This window comes from Emydura macquarii, unplaced genomic scaffold (genome assembly GCF_026122565.2).
Source record: "Emydura macquarii macquarii isolate MOO-44397 ecotype Brisbane River unplaced genomic scaffold, CSIRO-AGI_Emac_v2 contig_2768, whole genome shotgun sequence".
Lineage (NCBI taxonomy): Eukaryota > Metazoa > Chordata > Testudines > Chelidae > Emydura > Emydura macquarii.
In genome coordinates, this window is record NW_027132905.1 from 43945221 (window position 1) to 43957676 (window position 12456).

Consider the following 12456-nt stretch of genomic DNA (forward strand, 5'->3'; position numbering starts at 1 on the left):
AAGCCTCCAGCCAGAAAGCCTTAATTGATTACAATTAGACATTACAGTCACAGCTGCTGTAGAATGCTAGATTAGTTTGACAGACTGAAAAACGAGAGAGAAAAGGTGCATCTTGAGTGAAATCCACTCCAGTGCAAATGTCTAGTTCAAGGTTTATGCATCGCTTATGATCTGCTCCAGCTCTTGTGCTGGCCCGATGCAAGTTTCCTGTATTACTGGACTGCAGCCAGCATAACTGTTAAACTTAGCAGGCAGGCAAAGTGATCCCCGTCGGTAAAATCTGTTGAGCAATTTGAACTCTCTGACAGACACTTGCAAAGCATCTTTCCAGCCAAAAGATTCCAAAGACAGGAGAGCACAACAGAGTCTGTAAACTGGAATTCCAGCCTCTGGCATGAGCCCCATCTCTTGAAGAACACACGAGAGAATCTGTTTCTAGATAAGATGTTTGCACATGACTGATCTAAACTGAGCAGCACAGACTGTCAGCAGTCTGAAAATTCTTCCTCCGGTGATTCAAAGACTTAGGGGGGTGGGGAGGAGTTATTTTGTCCTTCAGGTGCTGGAAGGAAGGACAGCAACATAGAGGAAAACACCAATTCCTCAGTTAAACCAAGTGAGGACAAACAGAGACTTTTTCTGAAGACAGGTGTATTATTGTTAGAATTGTCCAATTTTGCAGAAATTGTCCGGAGTACTTTATAGTAGGTTATTTTGATACATTGCAATCTCTGATATATATATATATATATATATATATAAAAAAAAAATCTAGCTATTGAGAAAGGTCTTTGAACGTTGCTGTGTTCATTGAAACCAGTGAGCCCGGCTGCATCCCAGAAAACTACGTGCCTGACATTCCCCCGTGCAAATCTGTTTGTAATAAATAGCTCCTCTCAGTGCTAAGTTATTATATATAAACCCCCACAACACGACAGTAAACCTGAAACAAAACAAAACCAGCTAGAAGATCCAACCGTCCCACACAGTACAGACGTGTTGGCAGCTCACAGTCTCACAGAATTGTCCAAGTCCATAGCTACAAAATTAAATAGGTTTTTAACTCACCCACATTTACACATTAAATACAAATATTCCACTCAAAACCTATGTGTAAACTTTGCTCATTACCTTCTAAAAAAGTTCAAGTACAACAATCTGGTGGCTTGTTTCATTTGTACCAGTGAAAGAAAGAGATTTCCTTAATACAGTTTGTTCAACAGACTGCGTGGGGAATGCAGATTAGAATTTGGAGCCGAGGGTAAAGCGCCTTGGCTTGCTATTGACTCTGTATGTGCTGAAGGATCAGATGGAAGTGGCTGGAAAATGATAAAGCTCAGACATTGTCCCCTCAGGAATGATGGCTGTTTGTGAGGTGGTCTTCTGCCTTTCCATAAGGGCCCTGGAGGGGAGCATAGGACACCAGCATTCCTTAGATTATTGGAGCATTTGGAGGATCATGTAGGAGTTTTGCTTCATGATTATTTCCTGCCCAAACATACAGCTTTAAAATATACATAGGCAGAGTTTAGATTGAGTTCAGTAAATTTGCAGAGGTCTGAGGGGGGAGAGAGAGGAAAATGTCTCATGGGAAGAATCCAGCAGTATCCTCACCCTGGAGAAATCTTTTGAAAACACATGCCCTTGGGAGCACATCGCAGGTAACAGATTTCCTCTTCATCTCTTTCTCTTTCTCCTCTTGGTCGAGCTGTGCAGATTCTTTTATTGGCGCCCATCACCACTATCTGGGCCATCATTGACAAGGAAGATTGAGCGGTGTCCAGACATGGAGGTGGACCCTACATGACCCTCCTCCGTTAGCTTGAGCAGGGCTTGTGGATCAGGTCAGGATTTCTGTCTTCAATATCTCTATTGCCAGCTCTGACTTTTGCACCAAGTCAATGGAATGAGGGCCGTTGTTACCAATACTGCAGACTTAGGTGATCATGAATGTTCACGTGTCTTCACAAACTTGACGCTTAGTGGGGAAAGATTTGGCTATACAACAGTGCTCAAAATGTAAAGGTATCCCTGATGTCACCGACAAAGAGACTCCATTGAAAAGGAAAGTGATCAGGTCTTCCACTGCATAGCTCTTTAAAACTTAACACACACGCTAACCCATCCAGAGACCGGCATCCTCCTCTTCTCTAGCCTTCGTGTCACTGACCTTTGCATACATGCCATGGTCTGTTAGCTGAAGGGAGTGTGATTATCTTTTCTATTGCATAGAACAACGGCGATTCACGAAACCCGGTTCCCCACAAAGCCAGGACAGTGGGTTTCTTTAGACTGCCAGACATCTGAGATCCCTCTAATGCTGTAGAAATGCTGGGAGGTGGGGCGGGACTTCAGTTTTCGTTAGGATTCGTGAAGTCTTGTTCCTGCTCATTGGCGACATATTAAGATTGGATGGGAAAGTTCCAACATGATGAAAATCTACCGGATCCAGAGCTCAGCACACACAGGCGGCCCAGTCCCTGTAGGGATCCTTCCCCCTGTCCATTCTAGACACACCCTGGACTCTTCACAGCTAAAAGACATGGCTGAAAGCAGAGTGGTCAAGGTGGGGCAGGTTCTGGAGTTTTTACGAGCATTGCTTTGGCCTCCAGCCCTCATGCATGATAAAACTGCTGGCAGGAGATGGGCATGGCCTGCCGGATGCTGGACTCCTTTATCTCAGCATCCCAGAGGTTGTCGTAACTGAAGTCGCTGTGGAAGCTTTGGAGTTCTGCGTAGTCGTGATATGCAGAGTCATGTCGCACGCGGCCATTGCCCGGCAGGTTGTAAGCACCAGTGCTTCCATCTGCAAATTAGGGGAGAGAGACAAACGAAGTAGGTTACATTGATTTCTGCAGGGTTTATACGCTGTTATAGTCTCTTCCAAAAACATTCAGTGAGGAACGGTGCTGCAGTGAGAGATCTGGTAACGGAAGCTCTCAGACAGCAAATCCAAGAGAAGGATCCACGAAACATGCTTGGCCCATCCTGCCCTGTCCCTGCCCCTGCCCTAGAAGGCCCAGCTCCTGGGGAGAGCTCCATCCCTACGGTTCTTGGTCTTGCTGCCGGGACTCCCGCAGGGAGTGCAGGCCAGCTGCGACTCAGGTAGTGGGGTTGTTCTTCTTTGTCACATGTCCACTGGGAAGCCATGAACCTAGCTAAATTCCTGTGTCATTCTCTAGTGAGAAAATGAATGAGGTCAGGCATTATCCTGGGTCACAGCCCCAGCCCCACCAAATCCAGAGGCAATTGCATCAAAATGATTTTCCTGGGAAAGTGCCTAAGCGTAAAATGCAAACCCCAGTGTAAGACAGATAGATGGAACCTGGGGACAGCAAGTGGGCCATTTCTGTCACTAACTGAAGATGACAGACACCAAGCATGGATCTTGGGTTGCAGAACAAACAGCAGCTGCTTGCGGATTTAGAAAGTGACAGCAGCATGACAGCCGGAGCGGAAATATAGCTGTGCAGGGCTAAACACAGCTAAGGCCATGTTAGAAGAGAGGCAGAAATCTAGTGCTGGTGTCGCATTGTACTGGAAACAAACAGTGGTTCTGTCTCCTGGGGGACTCACCTGATGACTGCAATGAAGTTCCAAGAAATTCTTCCCTCAAGGAGGGGACCTAAGAGAAAGAAATAGAGATGAGAGGTGTCTTCACATTCTGGATGTCAGAGCCACGATCTATCTCAGCAGGGAAATAACAGCTCTGTAGCATCCCACATCCGAGTGCTCCAGGAGGTACCCGGTCATATCCCAGAGGGTTCAAATACTTTACACCCTGTGTTTTAACCACCATCTTTCTAGCATAATGGGCAGGTCCAGCTGGACCCCATCAACATCCTTTCTTAAGTCACTCAGAGAGGTCGCTCTTGGGCATTTCTCACACCTGGGCTGGGAAAATGGGCTTCTCTAAGTGTCTCCAGGGCAAGGAGCTACAGCTTCAGCCCCCTACAGCCTGTGGGAGCAAGGACACCAAGGAAGGGTGGCCTTGTGGCTCAGGCCCCAAACTGGGAATCAGAAATCTCCATTCAGTTCCCAGCTCTGCAACAGATTCCCTGGGTGACCTTGGTCAAGTCCTTCAGGGCTGGTTTTCAGGGTTGCTGAGTATCCATAGCTCCCATTGACTTCGACTAAAAATAGAGAGATCAGAAGTTCTGAGTACCCAGTATCTCTGTTCCCCATCTATACATTGGGGATAATAGTACCTTCCTACCTGAGTGAGGACCTCTGAGTATATACATTAATGGGCTCAAGCTCCGTGGGAATGATAACCACAGAAAAGCTTTCAGATACAGAGGAGAATGGTCCAGTGGTTAGGGCACTAACCTAGATAGACCTGGGTTCAAGTCCCTGCTCTGAAGCAGCCTTCCTGCGCAATTGTGGCCAAGTCATTTAACCTCTCTGTACCTCAGTTTCCCTTTTGTAAAATGAGGACAATACTTCCCTACCTCCCGGGGGTGCTGTGAGGATAAATACACTACAGATTGTGAGGCTCAGATACTACAGTAATGGGGGCCTACAAATACCTAAAGCAGACGTTGGGACTTGACACCTTATTAATAAAAGTAGCCAGAGTTGCACATTTCATTTCCTCACACACTGTACTGAAATCCCACCCCTAAATGCTCCTGCAATCTGTAAATCGCAGTGGGATAGGGGGAGAAAACCCACTCTTACTTTATTTAACGCCCCAGGTGAGTTGCCAGGGCCCAAGTATAAAGATTAAAGGCTGAGTTTGGATCTTCTTAACCTGCTTTGGCATGCACCATGAAGGATGCTGTTGTTACTAATCTAGATGCCAATGGCCACGCCAAGGCGCCATCTCAGCATCAAGACATTTGCCTCCTCCTGGAGCAGTGCAAGGTTCCCACAGGACGACGCTGCACTGTCTCTGAAAGATGCTATGATACCCCTGCTCCGTGGTCGGAGGTGCTTACACACATCTGCATCAGAACCTGGGCCCCCCAGGACACAAACCCATCTGCTGGCCGTGGGAGCGACCCAGAGGCGCCGTCAGGGGCTCCTCCTATTCGCACTCACGTTTGTAAAACCGGAAGCGTCGAAGGGAGGTGCCCGTGAGAAGTGACACGCGGTGCCAGGGACGCTGTATCTCTGTGCGGCAGGTGGCTCTGTCCCACGACTGCTGGGGAACGGCTGGGAGTTCTTCTGGAGCGGAGGATGATGGGACGCTGGGATTTCTGCATAGCCGTTCAGCTGCTCTGAGCCAGTCTCACCATGACATCTTAAAAACTTAGCAGAGAACAAACCCCAGTTTGGTAACTGCCGTCCCTGGATAGGGGCCTTCTCTGACTGCCCCCACCTCCACCCCTCCCCTATTTACCACTAAAATGCGTGAGCCACAAAATGAGGTTCAGGGGCTAAACTTCAAATTCCACTAAGTTCACACGCATGCAGCCCCTAGATGAGGGAGGGAGAGTAGCCTGCAGCCTAGCAACGAAGGAGAGATGATGAGAAACTCCCAAGGGAATCTTGGCCAGGCTCAAGGATGGAGGGAGTGGACACAGCACCACATCAAGGGGCCGGGGAGAGTGAAGGGCGGCTCAGGGCTTGCAAAAGGAGAGAGGAAAGGAAGCTTGCTGCTTATCAGCAAGATAGCAGCTGCTAGTGGCCGCTCAGAAATGGCAGCAGCTTATTAGAGACACCCCCCTGCATCTCCATCCCCCTGCACCACACCCCCGACATTTAGGGGTTTGGATAAAGTAGTCCCTAGATCTGAATCACCCTAGTCTGGGGAAACCAAACCGCACGGCCTGCCCCCTCCCCAGTCTTGGTGCATTTTTGCTCATCTCTGGGTCACTTGGTGTCCTGCTCTGACTGCTTCAGTCCTGATTCAACAGGCCCTTTGCTGGTCACCAAAAAGGACAGGCACAGATTTCTTGGCCGGTAGGACACACGCCCAGGAGAAAAGGCCTGCGGTGCCTGACACGGCTCCACTGAGCTCACGGGAACCGTGCTGCCAAACTCTGTGTGCTGAGCCAAGGACACAACTTCTCTTGCCCTGGGCAGTCCCAGAGTCATACACACATAGTACCTCTTCCAGGAAGTCAGAGTCTGCAACCCTGCGCCCAGCGGTGGGGGTCGGCGTGTAGGGGTCGGCGTACAAGGGAGAGCGGGGCATGGCCGGGGTCTCCACAGAGCTGGAGGCTGCCAGAGTCTGACTTTCCAACAAGCCCCATCTATTCAGCTGAAAGGAAGAGTCAAAAAGTTAACACCAGGTCTCGCGGCACACACCGTGACTAATTCAGGGGCGTGGCCTGGGATTCCCCTGAAGTTATAACTCCAAATGCGATGGAGTCCTAAATAATGGAATCACAGACCCCTGACTCCATAACTGCACATCAGCGGGGACTGAATGCACCCCCAGCATCAACTGCAGCCACTGGAGCTACAGGGGGAACTCCTTTGCTTGTGAATCAGTAGTAGGCTCTTATCCTCAGTAAGACTGGAGGGTGAGAGACATGACCACGTGCACTAAGCCAGTGCAGAACACACCATTGGCCACTTCCCAAGACCAGCCTCACAATGTACAGAGTCCTAAGATGCAAGAGAAGGTTAAGTCAGCCCTTTGCTACCCTTCGCCTCTTGTCCTGCTGCTAGCAGGAGACAGAACCAGCCAGTTAGCTACAGAGCCTGCATGGAAGGCAATGGCCAATTGTTTTGCTTATGCTTAAAGCTGGTCCTGCCTCTCTGACCTCCTAGAGCCCAGGTTTAGCTAGAGAAAGCTCAGGAAAAGGACATGTCCTGTCCCGTAACACAATAAAGCCCCCTTCACCCTGTAAACCCCTTTTCTTTACCAGCAGACCTCCAGTCAGAGTGACACTCACACAGCCTTCAGACTTGCGGTCCAGGAGCATGTGAGGGGTCAATGAGACCTGGCTCCATTCAAAGCAGGGATGAGCCCATCCCGTTTCTCGCTCCTGTCCCCCAGACCCCTGCGATTGGGGAAGTAACTCCTGCGAGTTGCCCTTTAAGGGGCGGGCCTTCTGGAAGCGAGGCAGACACAGGGCTATATGAGCGCCTCTGTCAGCAGGTGACCAAGCTTTGGTCCATTTATTCCCCTACCGTTCCCACCAGGAGTGTGCAGGCATTGGAGCAGAAAGGCCTCGGCCACATGCCAGTGGGAGGAGAGCCCCTTACATTGTTCAAGCCCAGGTGCAGCGGGGGGACCGCTGGGTGCTGTGCGGAGCTCAGAGCGGAATAGGGATCATTGTACACCGGGGACAGCAGCTCCCCCTTGGAGTTTTCGGGAATGAGACTAAACACGGTCCTCTCCAAGTCCTGGCTGCTGCCGGCCTGCGGCTGCTGTGCAGGGCCGCATTTGCCTCTGGACTTCCGAGCACTGCCTCCCCTCTTCAGTTCTGGTTTGGGGATCCCGGTGCTCGGCCAGCCGGGGTTTGCCAGGCACTGAAACGAGACAACCAATGTTTTGGACCCTAGCCATCCATAGCAGCGAGCATCCGGACACACATGCCACCCACATGCACACAGACGTGTGACTAGGCACACGCATGCTCATGTTACAATGAACATGAAATAGCAGGGGACTGTAATTAAAGATGAATTTTAGTTCCTGCACGCAAAGGGGCAGAGTTAAGGGTGTGTGGGCTATCTTAATGTTGAGATTCTCTGACTTCTCAGCACCTTCCCATTGTAGCCTCACCATTCTTGGAACATGGTTTTCTGGGGTGGATTTAATGCAGACCTTTATTGTAATATTAATAAGGATACTGATCTGAAACAAGGTCCGATCCCCCCCAACGTGGACTGTTCAGGCCAATGCATCAATGAGTAACTTTCATTCAGTTTTCCTGACTCTGTTGAACACACCTGTTCCTCCCCAAGGTCAAAGCCGGTCCCCTATGTATCCCCCAGGCTCCCAGTAGACCTCACTTACATGTACAGGCTGGGCATAGCCTGGGGACATGGGGTCTTCCATCACTCTGCCTTCAGGCATCAGAACAAAGGATTGCTGGTCAGGGAGGGAGCCACTGTTCTGGGAGAGGTAGGTTGAGGTGGTAACTTTCCCTCCTGACGCCCAGGAGTTTGTCCGGCCATCTGAGGTGAGCGAGCCTCTCCCGCTGCCTGGGAACTAGATGGGGCATGGATAAAAATAGCAAATGGGGACTGACTTCTCTTTGGTAGATTCAGGCTAATCCCACACCACCCACGCTCTGAGAGAGACCCCCACAGGTCACCTCGCCTGCTTTGTGTTGTTTGCTCTTTTCATCTCTACGTGAATTGGGTGCTGGACTAACAGCCCAGAAACCACTCACTAGGCACAGAACAGGCGGAGCGTGGGCAGCCAGGGCAAACTCAGCTGACTGCATGAGCGGGAGGTGCTGCTCGTTAGGGGTCTGAGGGTCATTAACTGCCCGTGACCTGCTTGGATGCTCGGGGCTGAGAACGATGGTGTCTTATGGGCACCAGCTGCGATGGTGGTCTGTGCGGCAGGGACACGGGAGCCTCGGGAACTGGAGAGAGACCCGTCAACTCATTGCACCTTGGACATTGGTCTGTCATCAGAAGGGAAACAATTTTGCCCACTGTCGAGCTAAACTACTTGGTGAAAGACTCATGTCTCCCATTCCCCCCACCTCCCAAGACAAGTCACCTGCCACCTTTCCCCTCCCCATAGCAGAGTGTATCTGAAGACCGTCGTGTACTTTTACTCCATCCCTGCAATTTCTAATGAGATGCCTTTGACAGCAAAGCCCCATCCCTCCTTCATATACTTCTGCTGGCAGCTGCTGCCTGAATGATGCTCAGATGAATTACCGCTCCATCTTTTCCCTCTCCAATTAAGGAACAAGCACAGTGCGGTGTTTAAACAAAGAGACATTCAACAGGGGGAGAAGTGTCCTTCACTAAGCCCTGAACACATTCCAGCTGCAAATGGAACAGGATGAGCTGGCGTGGGAGACGCTTCACCTTTGTAAGCCTCCATTATTGTCATTGCACCAACAGATCATTAAAATTGCACAACAGATTCATAATCTACGGCCAGGAATCTGCTTTTTATAAGGGCTCTAAATATAATCTAAAACGATCAAAGGCTTTCATTAGTGCCTTTAAGTGTGGGGCTCAAAGCAAAGGCTTGTGTGTCAAGGCAGTTTCATGTGACTGGAGATATGGCAGCTGGGAGATGTTGTGGACATGCACAACTTGCCAGGCAGTCCTGCAATATACATTACCTGTCCAAGGTGTGGTGGCTTTGATCCAGAGAAGCTTTCTGACCCTGAAAGGGAAGAGTCAGCATTTCGAAACTGGGCTGTTTTAAGGCAGTACATCCACTCCTGGTAATCTTCGTAGCTGGGGCAACTGACCCGGATTGAGTTTATTAGTCGGCCTGGAAGTAACATGAATCACATGGTTAATGATGCAGATTGAGAGTCCACTTTTCTCCCCTCTGAAATCCACTGATGATAAAATTCCCCCTTCAGTGGAGGGTCAGCACAAAACCCTTGCATCAAAACAAGGTGTAAGTAGGACATAAGTGGTGCGCAGATCTTGGCACTGCCCCTGCGCCTGGGGAATCGCCCCTGTTGTGCATCTACACTGGAAAAGTCAGCGTTTGCATTTCAGCAATGGGCCAGCTGCTAAGCTATGGGTTTTGAATTATTAAAGAGAATTAAATATGTTTCTAAACAACTTAGCCCACAAAGATTTTCTCTCTCACCAACAGAAGCAGGTCTAATAAAAGATACTGCCTCAGCCACCTAGTCTCTTTAGTTCACAAGACCCAGAATTCCTCAAATCAACTTCAAAAAAGAAAAAAAAAAGTTATGTATATGTCATTTCAATAACTGAACTTAAGTTTGGGCAGTTATGAAAGGGGACACAGTCAGGATAAAGAAATATCAGAACAATTGTTCCTCCCAGTGTTTAGGCAAATAATGGGGCTTTAAAATCACTAGGTGGAGTAGAAGAAAAACAAACAGGAAAAAGATACCTGTGGACATTGTTTTGAATATTTTTCCCCTGTTTTATCATCACAGTTTAGAAATTTGAGATTTCAGTGAAATCTTTTTGTCAAAATTCAAAAATAAAAGTTGATCTGCTCTACCTGTCATCATGGAGCGCCTGCTGTTTGGTTATTTTTGTATTTCACACAGCTCAGACTGTGAAATTAGGCTAGTCAATTTCACTTCTTGTTTGTAGGGTGTGGATTCATTTTCAAGTCATTTTCAATTTCTGGCTCTCATGCAGTAGCAGAAAACTGTTTCTGAGCACAGAAATTTCACTGGAACAATGTAAATATGTTTCCATTGACACAAACATTTCTGCCCATATTAGGTTTTGGAAGGACACCACCGCTTTTTGATATAAAAATAAAACTCAGAAGCAAAATCTTATTTTGGAACCCACATTTTAAATGAATGAATCCAATTCCTATAAATCAGTCCGACTGTTCTGAATGGAATAACGAGCATGCATTAGTCACGTACCTTCTATTAGAAATGAGGTTTTTTGGTTTTCTTCAAAAAGAACTTGTATTGCATTCAGTGGCAGTTCTCCCTGTTTGTAGAAAGGAACAGGCTTAGAATTCCATAACGTGAGAGCATTTCATATTTTTCCTCTTTTACTTTTTAAACTTCAGGCTGTTACTGTTTGTACTGTAGCATCTGAACCCACAACTAGGAGCAGGCTCCCATTGTGCGAGGTGATCTACACACACATAACGAGAGACATAGACAAGACAGACAAAGGCGGGAGAAAGGAAGCAGTATTATCCCCATTCTACAGAGGGGGAACTGAAGCAGAGAGACACCAAGGGCAAAATTTTCAAAAGCACCTAAGTGATTAAGTCTCATTTTCAAAAGTGACTCAGGCCTTGTCTACACAAACTATGAGGCTATGTTGTCTACACTACAAGTGCTACAGTGGCACTGTAGCATAGATGCTTCCTACATCGAAGGAAGAGGTTAGTAGTTAATCCGCATCTCTGAGAGGCCATAGCTCAGTTGAGAGAAGAATTCTTTCATCAACTTAGCTGCGCCTACCCTGGGCTTATTTCAACGACCCCTTTCACACAGCATGCCTCTGGGTGTGACTCCCTGACCCCCATAGGCTTCCCCTCCCCCTTCACCCCTAGCCTCCGTGCTCCTCCTCCCCTTCGGCCCAACCCCTGCATCCCCTCTCCTGTGCCCACCTGAGGAAATTGACCTGCATGCCCGAAGCAGACGCCCTTGTCCAATGCTGCTCCTCCGCACACCCCCAGCGCACTGTGGCGTTGGAACATCAGGGATCCCTGCATCCAGGTCACTTTCCCCACTTGGGCTGTGTAAGGGGAGGGCAGAGAGCAGCAGCTCCTGATGTTCACCTCATAGCCCAGCCCAGGTGGGGAAAGTGACTGGCCACAGGGAGCCCTGCATTGCTCCTCGCGCTTCCCCCCTCATAGCCTCCTAGGAGGGCATGGAGGAACATGGGGGGGGGGGGTAATCTGTGTGTCACCGCTCTTGACTCCCCCATGCCTGGCTGGGGTTGGGGCTGCTCGTGACCCCCACATAACCACATGGTCGCAACCCCATTTGAGAACCACTGATATAATTTTTAAGTGCAGACCAGGCCTTAGACAGCAGCTTGCTGGGGTGTGAGTTGATCCCACACTAGCCTGCCACGGTCTAACTGTTAACAGTTTATAAGAGCACTGTGATCACAACTGCACCGCTTCAGTGTAGACAAACCCCTAATCCTCGTTGAAGCAGGACTAGCTCAAAGCACATTAACTAACTATTCACACACGCCTGCAGGATGCACAAAAACAGATGATGGCAGGCTAGTGCAGGGTAGATTCACACATCGCTTGCCTCAGTTTAATTGTTTATATAGACAAGCCCTTAGTCTCATTGAGAGTCAATGGGATTTAGGCTTCTAAATCACTTAGGTGCTTTAAAAATCTGGCCCTTAGAGTAGAATTTTCAGAAAGTATTTAGGTGCCCTAACTACCTTTTCCAATCTGGCGCTAAGTGACATGCCCAGGGTCACACATACAGTCTGTGGCAGAATTAGGAACTGAACCCAGAACTACTGAGTCTGACCCCAGCACTTTAGCCACAAGCCCAACCTCTCCTGTTAATTTTGACATCATGCACAGAAAAAAAATGCCTTTTAAAAAAATAATAAAATGTGAATCTAGCATGAATGTCCAAGCCATGTAAATTATTTATAAGTAGTCGCTGAGCTCTGACCTTTGAAAAAATGTGCTTTTCCCTTGTGCCACTATTTTCAAATTCTAGTGATTTTCTGGTTGGTTTCCCCATGTGGATTTCAAATATTGCCCTGGACAACACTTTGTGTGGTTTGGTAGATAGAATAATAAGATTGATTAAGACTTTATCACTAGTTATGGGTTTAAGGATTAATATACCTTGAAATGCTGTGTCACTGTAGAGAGAGGTCTTTCTAAATAAATCATATGCAGTGGTAGTGGCA

At 48.4% G+C, this 12456-nt stretch overlaps 1 protein-coding gene across 1 annotated transcript in view; it reads right to left on the minus strand.

The window, feature by feature from the left end:
* Positions 1 to 2602: 2602 nt before the first annotated feature.
* Positions 2603 to 12456, minus strand: part of PLEKHN1 (pleckstrin homology domain containing N1) — a 39279-nt gene continuing 29425 nt past the window's right edge. The window contains exons 9-16 of the mRNA XM_067566795.1: positions 10470 to 10539; positions 9216 to 9370; positions 7919 to 8113; positions 7162 to 7428; positions 6056 to 6208; positions 5044 to 5253; positions 3577 to 3625; positions 2603 to 2806 (exon numbers count right to left, since the gene is read on the minus strand). Of these exons, the coding sequence (XP_067422896.1) occupies positions 2616 to 2806; positions 3577 to 3625; positions 5044 to 5253; positions 6056 to 6208; positions 7162 to 7428; positions 7919 to 8113; positions 9216 to 9370; positions 10470 to 10539 (1290 nt within the window). The 3' untranslated portion in view covers positions 2603 to 2615. The remainder of the gene's footprint in view (positions 2807 to 3576; positions 3626 to 5043; positions 5254 to 6055; positions 6209 to 7161; positions 7429 to 7918; positions 8114 to 9215; positions 9371 to 10469; positions 10540 to 12456) is intronic.